Source organism: Mastigoproctus giganteus, chromosome 7 (genome assembly GCF_048544385.1).
Source record: "Mastigoproctus giganteus isolate SK-2022 chromosome 7, ASM4854438v1, whole genome shotgun sequence".
NCBI classification, from domain to species: domain Eukaryota; kingdom Metazoa; phylum Arthropoda; class Arachnida; order Uropygi; family Thelyphonidae; genus Mastigoproctus; species Mastigoproctus giganteus.
Window position 1 is genome coordinate 83,464,793 of NC_143581.1, and position 22,419 is coordinate 83,487,211.

The 22,419-nt window shown below is 37.8% G+C and overlaps 1 protein-coding gene across 1 annotated transcript in view; it reads right to left on the bottom strand.

Moving 5' to 3' along the window:
• Positions 1–22,419, bottom strand: part of nonC (serine/threonine-protein kinase Smg1) — a 1,411,261-nt gene that overhangs the window by 182,094 nt on the left and 1,206,748 nt on the right. The window contains exon 69 of the mRNA XM_090378365.1: positions 11,116–11,241. Within this exon, the coding sequence (XP_090234491.1) occupies positions 11,116–11,241 (126 nt within the window). The remainder of the gene's footprint in view (positions 1–11,115; positions 11,242–22,419) is intronic.

Below are 22,419 nucleotides of genomic sequence, written 5' to 3' on the forward strand. Positions count from 1 at the left end.
AAGAATTATATAGCTGTAGTTTGCAGATAAGCTGAAAAACTTTGAATTTGATGAGTACTAAATTGTAAGACATTTGCTGCTGTGGAGAGACATTTTGGTATTATTCTGAAACTGTTGAGTAACTAAAATGGTTGAGAAGATTTCGATGAACTGTAAATTTGCTGTTTAAGTATCACCTAGCAAAAGTAATAGAAGCTTGTTAACCCATAAATATTTTCTATTTCACAGAAGTCCTATTGTCTACATGCAAGAAACGTTGCCATAAGATATGAATAGATGCAGAAATGTTAGCTGTGGCTTACTTTACAATGTACATGTGATTCAAAAATTCTCAGCTAAGTTCTGATTAGAGATGAACAATTTTTTACAATAAGTGGAATTCTCATCTCTCAAAGCACTCATACCTGAGATGAAGAAAATCCGCATAGGATTGTCAACATTCATTATCAGCAGACTTTTCCTTAAATATTTGGTGTGGTGTTCCTGGGGAGAGTCTTACTGTTCCTTAGTTTTTACCAGAAAAGTATTAATGAATGGATCCCTATATTTTCTGCAGAACAGTTTGTGGGAACTAGCGGCACATAAACTGCTTGAAAACTAGCAGAGGATGTGGTTTATGCATGAGAGAGAGAACTAATTCAGATACAGTATTCATTTGAACAAAGGTGATGCAAGGATTTTGTCCAGTATTATTGAGGATACCTTAAGGGTTCAGGGAATCTGTTAGTTTTGGGGTGGGGGAGGAAGAGAAGAGTAATATAGATCTGTGTTTATCTGATGATATGGGCCAAAGTAATTCTTGCACTCACCTCAAGAATTCCTGTTTGTTACTTCAACAGCCGATGTTATTGGCAAGATGTTCTGAGGGTGATATATTTCAAATGAGCTGGAAGATAATATAATGCTAGGGAAACATGCCTAAATAGTTTTAAGGGGTGTGTGTCATTGTAGAAACTATAGAAAAATACTTAGTCTTAACTTTGTCTACAGTATTATCAGGAGTGCTGTCAAAAATGGCTGAATTCGAACTCCTGGTTAGGAAAAGTAATGCTGACATAATAGGGCTAACAGAAATATGGTACCACCCAGAAACTGGGGATGATCAATTCTACTATTATTATGTATAATGCATTTAAGAAAGATATGGAAGATAGAAGGGGTGGTGGGGTTTTGCTTCTTATCAAAAGCAAGCTTGAGCATGAAAGGTTTTGGTTTTTTTTTTTTAGGAGCATTAGCAACTAAGGCCATATTGCTCGAGAATATGCGGTGGTCATTCCCTGACCTTTCCGCATCCTCCGTATTTGGTGGTGACGGGCTCGAACCCCGGTCTAATCAAGAAGAGCGTGTTATACACTGCTGCTGCTCCTCCTTCCCACCTGCCTACGGAGGCGCCTGAGCATGAAAGGGACTTTTGCTGAGTCAGAAGTGATGTCTGCCTGTATACCATTTGTGTGATGTGTGGTGTAAGTTAGTTGGAAGTAACAGTATAATGAGAGTGGAATTATTATTATTATTATTATTAGCTATATGGTGCAAGGAAGCCTGAGGCTTATGCTGCACCAGCAAAAAAAAAAAAAAAAAAATTCCTGAGCCACCCTGAGAGAGAGAGAGAGAGAGAGAGAGAGAGAGAGAGAGAGAGAGAGAGAGAAAAGGGAATCACTAAGAAGAGAAGAATGATGATATCCAGCTCAGGACTCTGGGTGTGCCATGCCCATACTCACCAGATGTGAGTCCCTGGGGTGAATTTCACATAAATTTGGATCTGGTGCCCATCAGAGGGGGGGGGGAGCACCGTTAAATTTCTATTTAATTGGCTTTTAAATTTCAAAGAATTATTATTCGTACATTTAGATTTTCTAAATTATTTTTGAGTTTCTGCTGCAATATTTTTACTCTTGTTACCCCTCTCTGCTTTATTTGAATTTAGGTTTGATTTTGTTTCTTCGCCCTTGTCTTGCCGTACTACTGGCATTATTATATTTTTAACCTTATTCTAATTTATATGATTATATTTCAAGCATCATGTAGTATGCTTTTTGTTGCCCCTGATGTATGCTGTACCCTCCTTTTCATTTTTATTATGAAATATTCCATTTTTCAATTAGTTCAACATTATTTAAATATATATATATATATATATATATAAGAAATAGAAATAATTGATAAAGGACACAGTAAGATGGGAAAGTTATTAACAACAACGTGCCAGGCCTAATGGAAGAAGATATGAGAAGAAAAGAATGTTAAGAACCTAATAAATTAAGTGGAAATAATGGCTGAATTAATAAGCCAAATCATATTTACATAAGATAGAAAGGAAGTGGTAATGAAAGCATATTAAAAAATAGTAATAAATGAAAATAAAAATGAGAATAATAATGAAAATAAATTGGTACATAGATCAGGTATTTCATCAGGGGACTACACCCGATTCATGTACCAAAACACTGTTTCTATACAAATCCATGCTGATGGAGGTAGAATTAAAGAATAATATTATTGAATAATGTTAGAAAAAAAAAAAAAAAAATTATTGAAACCTCCAGAAACATGAGTGAGGTAGCCCCAACAGTGTGTATATTTTAAGTAAAACTGTTAAATTGTTAAATTAAAAAAGTGTAACAGGCAGCAGCATTGAAATGGGAAGTAATACAAGGTATGGGGGGAAAAGTAGTAAAAAAAAAAGAGAGGCGAAGACAGCGAGAATAAGAAAAGAAGGAATGTCCGAATTGCCCTCGTATTACACTAATAGTTCATCGGACGGAAAAAGCAGAATAGAAAGTAGAAAGACGTAAAGAGAAGGAAAAGATTTTAAAGATACTAGGCAAGCTAGGTTTGTAAGTGCCCAACCTCTTAGAGAGGGCCTTGGCTGTGAAGGTGTTAGTAGAAGAGGAAAATTAATACCGCTAGCCTGTGAGATGTAAAAAAACTAGTATAAAGAAGAATAAAATTAAATACCGTTAAAATTATGTAGCATCAATTAGTAAAATGCATAATAAACATGATTAATAAACAGAATACAAACAGTGAGAGCTATGATGACGGTGAAGTTCCTTAGTAGAAAAAAAACAATGGAAGCCCTCTACAGTTAAAAGTGAGGAAAAGGTCCGAATAATAATAATTAAAAATAATTAAAATAAAATAAGAATGGAAATAAAAAGGTAATAAAAAGGTAACTTAGAAAGTGAAAAGACATGAGCATCGTTCAGAATAGAAGTCATACGATGTGATCACTTTCAAAGTGGTGGGAATACCACCATTTAAATATACAACTATACACCTGTTATAAAGAAGTAACAGTATTTTAAGGGCCGGTTCAGTAAGTTGTTCTATCATGATGTAGTGTATTCCATCTGGTCCTGCTGCACTGAGTTTAGTGGTGGCTAACGAATTGTGCAATTCCGACATTGTGAAGGGAAGATCGTATGCAGCACTAGATGCTGACTCGAAGTTGATGATATGTTTCTCAGCCTGTGCCTCGTGTACCTGAAAAGGAGGTGTGTAAGATGTCATGGCTGAGATTTCACGAATGATTTGACCAACGAATTTGCAATTTTCACTGGTGTAGTAACATCACAACCATTTACAGTGAGTATGGGAAGGCTGATGCATGGATGTTTAGAGTACATACGTTGTATTTTGGCCCATATTGTTTGCGTTTTTGTAGTTCTTGTAATTGTGGAGGCGGAATGAATACATGCTTCCCTTTTGCTAGTCTGCCTAATACATTTTGCTTTTGCCCGAGTCTGTTTGAAGCGGATGAGATTTGCTGTTGTTGGAAACTTCCTGAATATGTTCCATGCTCTGTTCTTTTCTTTTCTTTTTTAGCCTCGCTGCATTCATTATTCCACCACAATTTTGAGTGCACAGATATTTTGTTGGATTGCTTTGAAATCGCTTGGTCTGCTGCTTGTAGTATTTGGTTTGATATATATTCTGTGGCTAAGTTTATGGATGTTTGCTGGACCTGCTTTTCTTCCAGTATTGCTAGTTGCTTGTATATATATATATATATATATATATATATATATATATATCCCATTTTTCTTTGAAAAAGTTCCATTTGGCAATTCTGTTAGAAAAGTGGGGAATGTTTCTATCAATCTGGCATATCACTGGGTAAGGGTCACTACCCAGTGGATTGCTAAGGGTAGTCCATCCAAATAGAGGATATATGGATGCTGAGCATAGAGACATCAATAGCTGAAGCAGATCCTGTAGGTAAATGCATATGAGTGTGCGTGCCATTATTAAGAATAATCAAATCATGCTGGTCAAGTAATTTGTCTATAATTTGTTCATGTTTGTCCATGTTCTGATTTCCTCATATTGGATGATGACTATTGAGGTCCCCTAGGATGAAGTTGGTGTGTGTATTATGGAGGTTTAATGGTGCATAAGCTTCTGGGACTGTAGTGTGCCTATTCATAGTGAAATGCTAAAAAACAAAATTCAGCTGTAATGACTTCATTTTTATTACGGAGATCTTTCAGAATTTATGATACAGTCCAATTTTTTTCAGAAAAGAGACAACATTAAAGCATATTCATTGATATTTGCTTCATCGCCAATAATAATATGCTTTAATGTAATCGGTTCTTACAGATTAGCTAGGGAAGACAGAACGGATGTTCTGTTCTGTTAATATTGTGGGCAGTCAATTAGGATATATTTCAATGATAAATGTGCTGAACAGTGTGGACACTGAGGAGTATCCTCTCCTGTGAGTAGAAGGAGGTGAGTCAGATATGCCGACCGGGCTAGCTGGGTGGGTGGGTAAAGTGCCTGCCTGGCAACCCAAAGGTCGCGGGTTCGATTCCCGCCTCAGGCTTGGATCAAAGTACTGCAAAAACCTTGGGAGGTGCATTATGGCCACAGAAGCCTATGCGCCAACAACTACCAAAAAAAAAAAAAAAAAAAGAGTCAGATACATATGTCCTATTCGTGCCTGTGCAAGTACCACTTCTTCTCTTCACACTGTTTTGGTGCTATAGTGCCAGTGCTTTGAGTCCTGTTTCAATTGGTGAGTTATTATTGGTTTGGGTGTGCCATAGATCTTTCCACTCTGTGAGACATGCTGTTTGTACGATGTGATTGTAGTCAGAAGCTGGAACATGGACGGAGGTTAAATCAAAAGTTGATGGATTTTTAGCAGATTTGTCAGCAAGTTCGTTCCCCTTTATCCCTGAATGTGCTGGGATCCAGCAAAAGGTCACTGATTGGTGACATTCTTCAATTTGCAATAGAAGACTTCTGATTTCATTTAACACAGGGTGAACCTCGTAGGAGGAATTTTGCATTGCTGTAATTGAGCTGAGCAAGTCCGTGTATACTAAGTATTTTACAGAAGGGTAGTGATCCAGGTTTTCTAAGGCTAATTTTATTGCATGGAGTTCTGCTTGTTTGTTTGTTATTTGGTTTTTAGGAGCATTAGCAACTAAGGCCATATTGCTCTGGGATATGCGGTGGTCATTTCGTGACCTTTCCGCATCCTCCGTCATTCGAGCCCGTCACCACATATTTGGCGGTGACGGGCTCGAACCCCGGTCTAATCAAGAAGTGTGTGCTACGCACTGCTGCTCCTTCCCACCTGGCTACGGAGGTGCCTATGGAGTTCTGCTGAAAAGCTGCTATACTGAGGTGGAAGGGCAGCAGAAATAATTGTAGAGGGAAACGTTGCTCCAACGGCTGGATGTGATTTGGAGCCATCAGTATATATTGGCAAAAAATCAGCATATTTTTGAATATGGCTTACATGGAGTTGTTTCACATTGATTATCAGTAGGTGATTCTTTTCCTACTTGTGAAGATAAGTATCGCAGGTTAGTTTTGGAGGGGGATTCCACGGTGGCTGAGAGTAATTCATTACTTGTTGTCTACTGACAATAGGAACATTCCAACTCTATAAACAGATTTCTTAAGGAGTGGAACGTAAAAGAGAATTAGAATTCACCTTTTAGAAAATCACAGTGAAAGCACAGAGAAATCGTTCAGTCAAATCACTTGGCACCTGGGGCCAGAGGAAGAAGTTCACTGGTGCTTGATCAGTAGTGAACGGCAGATCGCTGATATGAACAATGCCACTTTTCATCACAAATGTGTTTGCAACAAGTGTGGAATGGGTGGAGGCATTGTTGTCTTGCAACAAAAACCAGCTGTCTTTCTCTCAAAATTGCAGCCTCCCCCAAGAAATGCACTTCAATAGTCTTTGACACACATGTATGTAGAATGCAGCATTGACACTCTCCCCTTCAAGAACAAATTCCTTGTGAATTACACCTATTTGTCGAAATACATGATCAGCATTATCTTGATCAAGGACTTTTGTAAAAAAAAATTTTTTGGGCCTTGGTTATGATTTTGAAGTCCACTGCATGATCTGATGTTTTGTCTCTGGGTTGTACTGAAACGTCCAACACTAATCTCTAGTTGGGGAAATTAGGATTATCTTGACAAGTCTGGATGGAGTCTTCGCATAATGACACTCCTTGTTGCTTCTGCTCCATGTGGCTATGCAACTCAAATTTTTCTTTTTCCCTAAATCTTCATGCAGAATTTCATGAATTGTCTCGTTATTCTTATTCAACTCATCAGCCATTATTCTGAAGTTCAAACTATGATCTTTCCTGCTGCAATTTCCCACTTTTGCAACGCTGTCCTTATTCCAAGAGGTTGATGGATGCCCACTTCTTGGGTCATCAAAAACATCCTCATGTCCATCTCAGACACTTATACTATTCAAATGCACTGGTATAACACAGTTTCATCACCATAAACAGTTTTTAACATTTCATAAGTTTCAGTTGCTGATTTTTTCATGGACCTTCTTTTTTCAAACAATACTTGATATTCGTTTATTGCTCCACTGCAAAATCATGACACAGAACATTGATGCTACTAATGAAAATGGTTGTTACTTGCAACCTATCAATCTCTGTACCATCTCTGTACCACCATCTGTTGGAGCACGTTTGAATTACAACATACCACTTTTGCTTATTTTGAAACTCATTACTGAATATTATACTGCAACAGCAACAGTCAGAGTTACTTGTATATTCTATATATATATATTATATTAGTGGTGCAAAAAAATAATATAGTGAAGCAAATGTATATATGTATATTATATATATGTTTGCTGCACTGGCCAAAAAAATAATTAATAATTAATTAAAAATAAAAACAATAATGTATAAATAAAAAAATAATAAAATGAAATACCTATTTGACTGCCTCCTGAAACAGTTGTGAATTTCCCCAAACTCTCAGCCTCAAACCCATGGAGGTAACTTATTTCAGTAACTAACAACTCGCTGGCTAAAAGAAAACTTCCTGCAGTCTAATCTAAACTTCTTTCCACATACTTTCAATTTATGGCCCTTATTCTGGAGTCATTCATAACAGTGAAAATTTCACTCTCATTCATTTTACTTTTTTCCTCAGAGTCCTGTAAACACAATAGAATCTCCTCTAAGGTTTCTAGCTTCTAAGCTCTGCAACCCACATATCTGAAGTGTTTCATCATATGGATGTCCCTTTGCTGAACTCACCAGGAGCATTGCCCATCTTTGGACCTTTCAAGAATCTCAATATCATACTTTAGGCACAGTGTCCATATTAGAACACAATATTCCAAGTTTGGCCTTAAATTGCCTTATATAGTGGGATTATGACATCCTAATCTCTATAAGAAAATGTTTTATAAATCACTGATAGACCTGATAGGACACATGTTTTCTTGCCATTTGGCTACACTGCTTGCAGAATGTCATGTCTGATTGGATCATAACTCCTGGATTCTTTTCTTCCTCTAATGTTTTTAGCAAGTGCATTTTGCATTGAAACATATCTGCCAATTTTGTGGCTATCCCTGAAGTTTATCTAAGTCATCCTGAAGACACACTGTTTGGTGATAATCATTAACTACTTTTCTGATCTTGACATCATGCCCTTTTCCGATGTCATTTAGGAAAATCAAAAACAGTCATGGTCCAAGTAATAATCCTTGGGGAACTTTGCTTCATATGTTAGCCCAATCTGAAGAATAACCATTAATCATAATCCTCTTCTTGGCCTACACTCATCCTGCAATCTATCTAAGGATTTTCCCATGATTCCAACACATTCCAGCTTGTACAGTAATCTTTAACAATAACCTTCTGAAACCTTTAAGATCTGCTCTCAGGCAGTCCTGCATTTGATCATTTCCAAAACTACAAAAGAAAACTGCATTTATATCTATGAAGGTACAGAATGTTACAGGCATTAACCCTGAACCTACAGTAATGCAGAATGAATATTTTAGGAAAGCATCTATCATGCCCTACATAACCACTGCCAGATTAAAATCTACTAAGTGATATATATATATATATATATATATATATATATATATATATACAGGAACTCCCTGACTTACATAATACTTGACTTACGGAAATTCGACTTTACGTAAGTTTTTGCTGGCTGGTGCAAACTTAAAAAAATCATGGAAATGTATTTTGCATCGCGTAAGAATAAATGGAGGTATTGTGAAATTATATCTTAATGTGAACCCAATAACACATTGTGTTTTTTTTTTTTTTACAATTCATTCCAAGTCCTTGGAGGTTAAAAATTTTGCTATATTACTAAGCTATTTATCTCTCTAAAAGGTCATATTTATAATGGAAATTGTTATCATCGTTATCATATGTTCCCATTATAAGAATCAATTTTGAACGCCTTTGTGATATTTTTCTAAAGCACGTTTCTGGAGGTCACCACCATAAAACAATTTGCACTTTCCAGTTTAAACTTTCCATTATAAACGGGTATTAAACACAATCTTATTGCATTTGCAATAATCCCAATAACTGTGTGGGTTTTTATGCTATTATGGTGAAATGTGTAGCCCTTCACTGAAATCTTCAATCATATAAAAAAAAAACAAAATTTAAGAAACTTCTCTTCATTCCTATTTACGTATTACAATGATGAAGGGAAAGCGACCAATGAAAAGTGAAAGTGCTGGTAGTGCCAGGAAACAAAACAAAATTGATTTAGAAATGAAGATGAAAATGATTAAGAAGTAAGAAGCAGGACAAAGTTTGTCATCTATTGCTCGGAATTAAGTCTCACTGCTTTAACAGTGAATACTATTTTAAAGGACAGTACACGTATAAAAGAATATTATTGAAGGATCAATGCACTTAAGATCAACAGTGATCACAAAACAGCGTTCAGGTGCTATGGCGAAGATGGAACAGCTGTTAATAATATGGATCAAAAATTAGATTCAGAAGCGAGTGCCCCTGAGTCTAATGATCATCAGGGCTGGATTTACATATAAGCTAAACAAGCTACAGCTTAGGGGTTCACATTACAAGGGGCCTTGCTCTGTCTTAAAAAATCCTTTTTTTCATATTGTCACATGTGAACAGTAAGGGCCTCATACATGTTAAAGCAACGGGTTATTTAATAGATCCAAGCATCGCACTAGTTTCCAAAACATTAAAGCATATGGTGAAGTTGCCAGTGCCGATTCTACAGCTGCAGAGAAATTTTGTGATGTGTTGGAAAAAATTATTGATGAAGGCGGCTATTCAACGCAGCAAATTTTTAATGTTGACGAAACTGCTCTGTATTGGAAAAAAAATGCTGGAACGAACATACATTGCCAATGAGGAAAATACAATGCCAGGTTTCCAAGCGCCAAAAGATAGGGCCACGCTCTTGCTTGGGGCTAATGCAGCGATTACAGATTAAAACCACTGCTTGTGTACCATTCTGGAAATCCCGTGCATTTAAGGACATCAATAAAGCCACCCTACCCATGCATTTCTGATCGAACCAGAGAGAGCATGGATAACAATATCTCTCTTGATGATTGGTTTAAATGCTGCTTCATTCCCAAGGTTGAAAAATATCATAAAGATAACGTCGCTCCTTTTAAGATTTTTGCTTCTATTAGAAAATGCTCCTGACCTCCCTACGCATCTAGTTGATTTCAATTCGAATGTGAGAGTCATATTTCTACCGCCAAACATGACTTCACTCATCCAACCTATGGATCAGGGTGTTATTTCGAATTTAAAAGCATACTATTTAAGCAAAACTCAGTCTTTGTCTGCAGTAGACGGTGAGAAAAATTTTACGTTAAGAGACTTTTGGAAATCTTACAATATTTACCACGCCATCTTAAACATTAATAAGGCCTGGGCAGAAAATATGCCCACGGCACTTAAAAGGCGTTGAAGGGTTTGAAAAAGACGAATCATATGAAGAGATTACAGATAAGCTTGTAAAGGTTGCAGAGCTACTTCAGTTGGAGGTGTTGCCAAAGATGGGGAGGAGTTAATAGAGGAAAAAGAGAAGGAATTATCTAACAAAACTTATTGACTTGCAGGCAGCAATAGTGAAAGAAGAAAATGCTGACAAAGCTCAAGATGAACATGGATCCTTAGAGTGAATGATTCTTAAAAGTTAAGAGAAGGGTGAATGATATGCTTGCTACAAAGAAATCTACGATGAAAAGGAAAAAACCATCGTCCAGTTATCCATTAATATGTTCTTTCGTAAGGTTAAGCGGCCAACTCCTAAATTTCCACAGCCCACAACCTCCGCAGCATCATAGTTATCAGCTGAAGACGTTGATTCTGGCAACGATGCGCAAGAGGTAAAACTTACGTTATGCCTGTCTCCTCTCTTTTTTTGTAATTTTATAATTTTTTTAAATTGCACGCTGTTTGTAATTTTTCCTGCACATGAGATAAACAATTGCACATGAGATAAACAAACAACATGAGATATACAATAAATAATTATATTTACATGTTTGTCGAACATTTCTTTTTTGATTCAATCAATTCAGTGAGCACAGTTGCGAGTGCTGCACAAGCATGGGGAAAATTCCGACTTATGTAAAATCCAACTTACATAGCATTCCGTGGAACACAACCCTTACGTAAGTCGGGGAGTTCCTGTATATACATAATAGTATGATCTTTTGTTATTTGAAAAAAATGCTAATGACTGATTTAAAATTTGAGACTAGCAGATAAATATATCTAGTAGATAAATTTATATGTCGATTAATCAAGAAATAAAAAAAAAAAAAAAAAAAAAACTTACCCATTCAACATAAATGTTTTTCTTTTTTTCATCTAGCTTCTCTTTACAAGAGCCTAATGATTGTGACACTTTCTCCATTACACATACAATCCATTCCTGAGTGACTCCACCTCTTTCTGGTAAAGGCTAAAGAAAAATAATTGCAATAAAAATTGAGTAACCATCATTAAAGTAACAAGAAATTCAATAATTAAATATTGATGCAGAAAAGAACATACTGGCAATGAAAGAAACTGCATAACTTTCCAGGAATCAGTTGTCTACATTATCCAAATAAATGCAAAAGTAAAAATAATCCCTGCATTTTGCTAATTACTGTTTCATTTATTTATTCCACTCTACCTTGTTTCATTATAATATTATATTTAAAATGATTTGAAAACTTTTTATATGTGGAGATTTAAATTAAACTCGAAACAGATGCCAATTGAGATAAATGCAGCTGCCAACTTTTAACTTTCAAAAACCTGAAGAATTAGATAATTGTAAACAAGGAGAAAATGGAATTTCTAGCCCAAATAGATAAAAAACAAAACCATTTTTGCAAAATGCAGGAGGATTTTTAAAATCTACATTACTAGAAATTAAAGTTCACTGACAACACACATTTTATATTAAAATAGGATTCTGTCTATGGATGTGTGGTATGTTTGTTTATTGGCACATTAGCTGCTATAGCTATGTGAGCCTATTCATAGGAATATCAGAAAATAATTAAGAATGAAGCAGTTCAATTTCATTTCAGTTCTGAAGCCTATTCATAAAAGACTATATACTCCAATTTGTTTCAAAAAGCAGAAAAGTTCATTAATATTTGCCTCCTCTCCAATGAGATGATGTAATGTCAACGGTCCTTGAAGATTAGCTAGATTTTGAAGTACGATGTTGTTGATAATGTGGACAGTCAATCAAAATATGTTTAACTGTTAGATGTTCTGAGCAGTGTGGAAACTGAGGAGGATCATCACCTGTGAGTAGATTGAGGTGAGTCAGATGGGTATGTCCTATTCTTATCCTTGCGAGTACCACTTCTTCCCGCCTCACTGTCTGAATACTTGAGTGCCAGAACTTTGGGTCTTGTTTCAACTGGAAAAGTTTGTTATTCGGTTGGTTATGCCATAGCTCTGTACACTATGCATGGCATGCTGCTTAAATTAAGATATTATAATCAGGCCCTGGAATAGGGATAGAGGTTAGGACTAAAGTTGATGGATTTTTGGCAGATTTATCAGCTAGGTCATTTCCTTTTATGCCTGAATGTGCTGGAATCCAGCATAACTTCACTAGTTGATGTTAATAATCAATTTGCAATAGCAAACTCCTGATTTTCATTAAAATATGGTGATTCTTTTAAGAGGGATTCTGTATTGCTCTAATTGAGCTGAGAGAGTCAGTGTAAACTATATATTTTGAAGATGGTTGTAGAGTCAAATTTTCTAGAGCTAATTATATTGCATACTGTTTTGCTGAAAAGTTGCTATACTCAGGTGGAAGAGAAGCTGATATGATAGCAGAGGGAAACGCTGCTGCTGCTCTAACAGTTGAATGAGATTTGGAAACATCTGTATACAGGGTGAGTCACTACCAGTGCGAAAAACTTGCAGGAGGTGTAGGGGGCACAAAGACGAATCGGAATCACATAGCATTGCAGGGTTCGAAATGTCGTCGTCATGTGGTAGAGGACGTTGAACGGGAGGTCGCGTGAACAGCGATCCCGTTGGAAGTCAGCATTTGCGAACCGTTTCTGTTGAAGAAATCAAGTAAAAAAAGTCCTCCGGAGTGGATAATCCGCAGGCGCCAATGATTGGACGGGTTGCAGATGGTATGAACTCATTTGGTTTGTTGACAGTATCCTCCATACAGTGGACTGGGAAATACTCAATCAAGGCCTATCGCTCGAGTACTCGTACTCGGATTGCCTTCTGCAAGACGTAGGACATTTTCCTCATTGTCTGGTGTCCTCATCGTTCGCTCTCGATTCATGGTATCTCTCATGAAACAACCAGTCTCACATAATCTTCTGTGCACACGTGTGAAAATGAGGAGCACGTCTGTGCGGGAAATGTTCCTGGTACAATCGCAGAGTGGCGTGCCCATTACAGTCTGCATCTCCATACGCGAGGTGCATGTCGGCCAGTTCAATGTTTGAATACTCGTCCATCCTACTGCCTCGGGGGAACCGGTTCGCAAATGCTGACTTCCAGCATGATCGCTGTTAACGCGACCTCTCGTTCAACGTCCTCTACTGCATGACGAAGGCATTTCGGACCCTGCAATGCTATGTGATTCTGATTCACCTTTGTCCCCCAACACCTCCTGCAAGTTTGTTGCACTGGTAGTGAATTGCCTTGTATATATCGGCAAGAAGTCAGCACAGCTTTGAATATGGATAGCATGGAGCTGTTGCACAATCAGTATCGGTAGACAATCCTTTCCACAGTGAAGAAAATAAGTATCACAGGTCAGTTGAGGAAAGGGGGTCCATGGCGGATGAGTGTAATTCATTATTGTTGTTATTTGGTTTTTAGGAGCATTCAGTCATATCTTTTTAATCAACCATTACTTAATCTCTATAGAAATAAACCAAGTAAAATTTGACCAGCTGGCCTACAGCTCCTTGAAATATCACAGAACTGGAATGTTCCTCTCCACAATAGGCAACAGATAAAGAATTACGTGGGTGTCTCCGTAGCCGGGTGGGCAGGAGTAGCAGTGCGTAGCACACGCTTCTTGATTAGACCAGGGTTCGAGCCCGTGACACCAAATATGGAGGATGCGGAAAGGTCAGGGAATGACCACCGCATATCCCTGGAAAAATATGGCCTTAGTTGCTAATGCTCCTAAAAACCAAATAACAACAATAAAGAATTACACTCATCCGCCATGGACCCCCTTTCCTCAACTGACCTGTGATACTTATTTTCTTCACTGAGGAAAGAATCGTCTACTGACACTGATTGTGCAACAGCTCCATGCTATCCATATTCAAAGCTGTGCTGACTTCTTGCCGATATATACAGGGCAATTCACTACCAGTGCGACAAACTTGCAGGAGGTGTAGGGGCACAAAGATGAATCGGAATCACATAGCATTGCAGGGTCCGAAATGCCTTTGTCACGCAGTAGAGGACGTTGAACGGGAGGTCACGTGAATAGCGATCACGCTGGAAGTCAGCATTTGCGAACCAGTTCCCCGAAGCAGTAGATGGACGAGTATTGAAACGTTGAACTGGTGGACATGCACCTTGCGTATGGAGCTGCGGACTGTAACAGGCACACCACTCTGCGCTTGTACCAGAAACATTTCCCGCACAGGCGTGGTCCTCATTTTCACACATGTGCACAGAAGGTTACATGAGACTGGTTGTTTCACGAGAGGTACCATGAATCGAGAGCGAACGACGAGGACACCAGACAATGAGGAATATGTCCTACGTCTTGCAGAAGGCAATCCGAGTACGAGTACGAGTACTCGAGTGATAGGCCAACGATTGGGTATTTCCCAATCCACTGTATGGAGGATACTGTCAACAAACCAAATGAGTTCATACCATCTGCAACCCGTCCAATCATTGGAGCCTGCGGATTATCCACTCCGGAGGACTTTTGCTACTTGGTTTCTTCAACAGAAACAGTTCACAAATTCCGATTCGTCTTTGTGCCCCCTACACCTCCTACAAGTTTGTCGCACTGGTAGTGAATCACCCTGCATACAGATGGTTCCAAATCTCATTCAACTGTTAGAGCAGCAGCAGTGTTTCCCTCTGCTATCATATCAGCTTCTCTTCCACCTGAGTATAGCAACTTTTCAGCAGAACAGTATGCAATATAATAGCTCTAGAAAATTTGACTCTACAACCATATTCAAAATATATAGTTTACACTGACTCTCTCAGCTCAATTAGAGCAATGCAGAATCCCTCTTAAAAGAATCACCATATTTTAAGTCTGTATTTTGGCTGCATATTTAAGTAATAGCATTTTTCTGTGGAGAATGCAGAGGGGGAGGTTCATGAGCTTCAATGACTATGAGTTGAAGATGTCCTATATGCACCAATTGCAATCCGCTGTGCATTATGTTGAATAGGATTTAGCCAGAGTAGTACACTCCTTCGGGCAGAATTATAAACTGGAGTACCATAATCTAAATGGGATCTAATCAGTGCTCTATATAAGAGCAGCAAAGTCATACGATCTGCTCCCCAAGACAGGACAGCTAAAGTTCTTAGCATGTTAATATTTTTAAGACAGGTAGTACATAATAACTGAACATGATCAAAGAAGTTTAGATTACTGTCCAAGGTTAGTCCTAAGAATCTGATATTGCTGGCAATCGGAATGGTGGAATTTGATATCCGAAGTTCAGGATCTGTATGCATTGATTGCAAAAGTGGATTGCAACTATTTTCTGTTGGGAAAGCCAATATCCATTGAGCTCAGCCAACTTTTGTAATTTATTGAGAGACATCTGTAATTGCCTTTCGACAGATCTCATATTCTGAGAATGGCAAGAAAGAAAGAGATCGTCAGTGTATAGGTACACCTCTACAGTGTTTGCCCTCAATTCTGAGGGCAAACAGGGTTGCACTCAAAACTGACCTTTGTGGTACTCCTTCCTGCGAAAATGTAGTAGCAAAGGGAATTTTGATATCGGACCTGGAGAGAGCGGCTCTTGAGGAAGTTCCTAATAAATATAGGCAGGTTGCCACTTAGACCATGATTATGGAGGTCATGGAGAATGCCATAACACCAGGTAGTATCAAATGCCCTCTCTATATCTATGGAGACCATAACTAGGTGTTTGTTTTTCACAAAGGCATTGCGAATTTCAGATTCAGCCTTGATCATCAGATCAAAGGAGGACTTGTTTAGGTGAAAGCCATGCTGACTATTACTTAGTAGATGTTCGCTTTCAATTATTATTATTATTATTATTACTAGCCATATAGTGCAAGGAAGCCTGAGGCTTATGCTGCACCAGCTAAAAAAAAAAAATTTCCAAGTTACCCAGAGAGAGAGAGAGAGAGAAAGTAGAAGGGAATCACCAAGTAGAGAAGAATGATGTATCCAGCTCAGAACCCTGGGTGTGCCAAGCCCATACTCACCAGATGTGAGCCCCTCAAAGTGAGTCAACTGCGGATCATTTTTTCAAGAATTTTATCGAGGCAACTTGACAAAGATATTGGTATGTAACTATTAGGACTGGAGGGATCTTTTCCAGGTTTCAAAAAGGCCAAAACTGTAGCATGGTGCCAAGAAGTTGGATAAACATTTTCCAGGAAGATTCGGTTAAAGAAGGCTAGCAGCAATTGTAAGTTTTTCTCATCAAGATGCTGTAACGTAACATAACATAACATAACATAATATATCCCATCTGGCCCAGTGGCACTGTTACATGTTGTTCACAGTATTGAAGCAGCTGGTTATATGGAAGTAACAGTGAGGTTCAAAAGTTGATGCATCTCTGTTCTGTGGTGGTCTTAGTTTTCTGAAATTCCAGAGTGTAGGTGGAAGCAGCTGACACTTGAGCAAAATGTTTGCCCAAGGCATTTGCTATATCCAGAGGAGCAGAGAGTTCTTGACCAGTGCAGGAAAGAATTTGGGAAGGAACAGTTGGAAACTTCCCAGAAAGCTGGCTAATTTTATTCCATATTAATCATGGGTTAGGGTTTCTATTGATAGTTGATGCAAACCGAGTCCAAGAATCTTTCTTGGCTTGTCTTTGAATGAGACCCGCACTTTTGCCTTTAGTTTCTTGTAGTTAATAAGATTAAGTTGGAGTTTGATGAAATAAATTTCATTTATTTTTTTCTTTCTTCGCTTTTGTGCATTCTTCATTCCACCAATAGTTGAAATGGCGTTGAGTCTGGGAATTTGATAATGGAATTGAGCTTTTAGCTACAAATAAAAGGCAGGATGTGATATAATCAGTAACTTCATCTATAGGCTGTAGCTGTATAATTTTTTTGTCCAGAGCGATTGCTGACTGAAATTTGTCCCAATTAGCTTTAGAGAATTTCCATTTCCTGCAGGGTTGGTCTAATGGTGGTTATGTAGTCATCAGATAACAAACAATTGGAAAATGATCACTGCCCATGGAGATTATCCAGAGCAGACCATTGCACGACTGAAAACAGTATCGGCAAGGAAATCGATAGGTCAATTGCAGAAGTCTGTCCAGTATGTAACTGTGTATGGGTGTACAAGCCAGTATTAAGAAGAGTGAGGTTTTGTTTTCTGGTAAAGTTTCAATCAGTCTGCCATGTCTGTCAAATTTATATGATCTCCATAAAGGGTGGTGGCCATTGAAATCCCCTAGCAGGCAGATAGGGGACAGTAGGTGTATTAAAAGTTCTTTAAGGTAATTATAAGAGTAAGTATGATTTGGTGGGAGATAAACTGAGATTGGTGTCAAAGCAATCTGACTAATGAGATGCACAGCAACTGCTTCGATTTGTAGAGTGATTTGCCTAGCCAGAATATTTGAGCTAATCAAAATAGCTAAACCACCATGAGCAGAATCGGATGTATTCCGATCTCGTTTATAGATTGAATAATTTTTTATGGAAACAGAGATTTGAGGAGTTAAATAGGTTTCTATCAGGCAGAAATCAACTGATAGTGAGAGTAGCGGTTAATTAAGTATTGAATGTCGTCAATGTTGTCAAGAAAGCCTTTGCAATTCCACTGCAAAATATAAGGCATTATTTGAATTTAGAAGACGCTGTACCTGACATGGCTGTCTTATGGCATTCAGGCTTCAGTTTGTCTCTTTTTGGAAAGGTACGGCGACCGGTGTCCATCTCTTCTTCTGAAAATATTTCCAGAATCGGATCTTCCTGTTTGTATGAGTACTCTGCATCCATCGATGTGTCCTGAATAATCTTTTTTGAAGTCGAACTAGGATTATTTGACGTAGCAGCATTCACTGGTGGAGGTGGAGATTTCACTGGTATTGTGAGAGGCATATTACTTGCTTGGTCTGAGTGCTTAAAGGGATTGGATTGGAATGTTGCTGAGAAAGGACAGCTGAAGCCCAGTAGGAGATTGATATGTTTGATGGAACCGTAACATCAGTTCGAGGGGCTATTGTTTGATTTTTTTTTTTGCAATATTTGCATAGGTAGGTTTAGGTATAGTGGCACAATTAACTTTCTTGCTTCTTGAAAACTAACTTTGTTTTCAACTTTATATTTCACAATTTTTTTCTCCATTTTCCATCTCTCACATGTCTTGGAGTAGGCAGTTGCCTTTGCAGTTGGAACACATCATTTCTTTCGCCGAACAATCACTTTGAATGTGATGGGAGGATCCACAGTTGGGACGAACTGGGTTCCCTCTGCATGTCGTTTGAGATTGGGCATACTTTTGGCACATAACATCTCAGTGGATTAAGTATGTAGGGTTGAATGTGGCAAAAAGAAAACCTGCTTTTATGGACAAAGGTAGGTTTGGGGTATTAAAAGTGAGTATAATATTCCTTGTAGGTGTGGGTATACTGTCCTTTTTAATCATGATTCTTTTTACTGCAATTACATTTTTCTCCTGAAGCTCTTGACTTATCTCCTCCTCCAAGATATTCAAAAGGTCCCAACTAGATATTACACCCTTTGATGTATTTAGGGTTGCATGTGGAATTACTCTCACTGGAATACCAGCAAAATTTATCATTTTTAGCAGCTTTTCAGAATGCCTGCGGTTTAGAGTTTCAACAAGTAAGTCCCCTGATTGCAGTCTCTTAACCATCTTGGGAGACCCTGCAATACTTTCCAGGTACTTTTTACCTGATCTGAAGTCAGCAATTCCTCCCTCCCCCCCAATTGACTGAATATTCTCTCACATTTAGCATTGCTATGAGGAATTATTAACATTCCTCATGAAGTAAAATAGACTTCTCTGAAGCCTATTTTTTTGCTGTCTTTTCTAAATGGCATCATGCAATAAGCACACAATTCTTTTGCAGTGTTCTTGATTTGCTTTTTGACTATGTAGGACAAATTCGTAATGAACAATGCCATGTGAATCAAGAATTATGATAAGCAAGATCCTCGCATTTGATTGAAATTATCTGGAATTTTGGGTCTTGAAGAAGACAGCCTTTCACTGAGGGGGGAGTAGGTCTTAATTTCTGGATTATCGCCATGCCACCATAATTCATGACCAGTAATGGCAGAAAAAAAACAAAGCATGGGTCAGAAGTGTCAGAACTTGCAGCCTTCTGTGATCATCAGTGAGAATGCAAGGCAGAAATTTGGCTAAAAACACATCATATGCCAACATCCTGAGTAAAAATTGAACGACATGTTCCACAGGAAATATCGGTTTTTCACAAGAAACTTTGAGGATAGTAATATGCACTTTAATTATACTATAATTTTAGTATAATTAAAATATTTGTGACCACTGAACACGAGTGAACGAATTACTACTTTTTGAAATGGCAGATAAGTGGCCCTCTTAAACTTTGCAAACCACTGAAGTCTTCAGACAACATTTAAAATCAGGTTTTGTCAAAAAAAAAAAAAAAAGAAGAGATAACACCAGCTTTTGGATAATATCACCAAAAGATAATTTTAATATTTTTTGGCTTCTTATTGAAATTTGCATCAAAATTTGATGCAAATTTTCTGCTCAAGTAAAACCACTCATTTCAAAATGTAATGAAATATAAAAAAGACCAACTGAACAAAGCACTAATTCTGAGTGATCATGCATTGCTATGTCTAGATGATCACCTGGCATGTTGAGACAAGTCAATTCTGAGATACAATCAGTCCCCTAAAAATTATGATGGTCACACCTAAATCTTGAGCAGTGGCAGTTGGCAAAATTGATCTTGGTATGCTACTGCAACCCATGCATTGACAAATCCATTGTAAAAATGTCTTAATTTTTACTTCATGTTTGCCTTTGAGGACTGTTACTTTGCCAAGTCACCTTATACTTTTTATCACTACTATACTTGTGGTGTGATATTCACTCCGTGTATAAGGCTGTTTCTTTTTTTTTTTTTGAGCGTACGCCTGTTGGCACACAGAGAATAGGAACAAACAGCGGTTGAAATACTGCTGTTTGAGATTGTTACTCGATCAGATCTGACAAATATCGTGGATGTAATATTTATAAAACAATGAGAGAGTAAAATGACTTTCGTCAGAGGAAAGAGAGTAATGACAATTAAGAAATATACTTTAGGGTGAAATCTGAACCTTATAACTATGGGGTGATTGTTGTCAGGAAATTCCTTGTGTTGGGGAACGGACTTTAGATCTAGTGAGTACCGCTGGGCGGTCTGGAAATTTCACCCCATGCATGTGTGAGGTTCCTCTTTCTCCTCATAAGTTCCTTTTTCACTGTGTCATGTCTCCAAAATAACAGTCCCTGGGATTTTCATTTCCCCAAGAAATTAGCCAATAGAAGAATTGGAAACTCTAAAAGGGGGGGGGGGACATATACATATTCAGATCAGAGACAAAAAAACAATGGAGAGAGAGACACACAGAAGGAGACAAAGAGACGAAGAGGATCTTGTCCTGTGCGAAGTACTTCTCTTTTCTTCAGGCTATCTCGTCAAAAACATCTTGAGAATCTTTTGCTGCTGGCTCCTTATAGTTTTTAGACGTCTGTTCCTGAATATAGCAAAGAATATTCTGGTAAGTCTCACCCTGTATTTACGACACGATAGTTTAAGAGAATGAAAGTGTCGGACGTTCATACCTGACTCTTAATTTAATAGAGTCTACTGAGAAACATCCCTCCTCATAGGAACAATCACTAAGGTAGCATCTATCACAACACCCAGAAATTAGAGTATAAGATTCGGAGAGATCCATTCGGAGAGATCCATTAATATAATACCATAAGTTACGACTGTTAAGTCTGTATAGTACATATACACCCAGATACTCAAACTGAAGGATGAGCGTTGGCTCAGAGAGTACGGGCAGTGCCAACTAAATACCACATGAAGAACACTGACATGTTTGTATATCGTTTATCGTCTTTGTATATCGTTTTATCATCTTTGATAAGAAATAGAGCTCTTGTATAATCAGAATTTTACACTAGTTTTTATATGCTAGAATTAATAAACCATGTTTTGTTTAATCATCCTTGCCTCTTAGCCATTCTCTTGCTACACGTTGTACATAGCACGAGTTTTATAGTAAAAGAACCATAGTTTTGTGGCATTCTGAGGTCTAACTTATAGGAGGATTTCAGAATGAAAAACACAACGCCCAATTCGATGTTGCGAGAATAGGTCTCAAGACCTATTCTGCAACGGGGAGAATAGGTCTTGAGAACACGAGATTGCTGTCCTAGTATATAAACCACTAGTCGATCATATAAGTCATAAGTGTTTTCTGGAACATCAATATTAATGATTAAACTTGCCCGGAAATCTTGTTATACGCATTGCATCTTGAATAATATTAAGAATTGAATGTCTTAATCTCCATTTGAAGAATTATGACCAGAAAAATCTCTGTGGAACACCATATTCAGTAACTTGACAAATTCGAGGTAATTAATTTTCATAGCAGTAATCCCAGAAGAATAAAAAAAATGTGAGGTACCACACACTCAGGGTAGTGGAGAATGAAAAAGACCTAGAAGTAATTTGGCAATCAAACATGAAGTTCTCTGAGCAGTACAGATGGGCTACTAGAACATCTCATAGGGTTTTGTCAGTGCTATATATAGGAATTTTGCCAGCAGTGGTAAGGAAGTGATTATGGCATTGTAAAAGACAATGGTATGACCACATCTTGAGTACTGTGTACAGGTTGGAAAGCCTCATTTTTGGAAGGGTGTGGATCAATTGGAATGAGTGCACAGAAGAGCAATGAGATCAGTGAGGGGAACAAAAGGATACTGCTACTAAGGAAGACTTCAGTTCTGCAAAGTACATGGAGACTAGGCACCTGCGAGGTGATCTGATTGAGGTTTTTAAGGCTTTGAATGGATTGAGAAAACCCAATGCTGATGGCATTCTTAAATTGTTTGCAATTGAAGAAGGTTGCATAAATTATAATTGAGGAAGGTTGCAAGACAGATGTGCGGAAATTTGCTTTCAGCTAGTGGTTAGTTGATTGTTGGAGCAAACTTTCATCCGTTGTGGAAAGTTAAAATGTAAGGAAGAATTAGACAAATTGTTAGAATTGGGCAGGTGATGAGGAAATTCTTTTTTTTTTTTTTTTTTTTTTTTTGATGATGTTATATAAGCTTGCTTCCTTGCATCTTTTGACAGTATTGATATTAACATTAATCATTATTTTAACCACCCCCATAAACATCCTTACC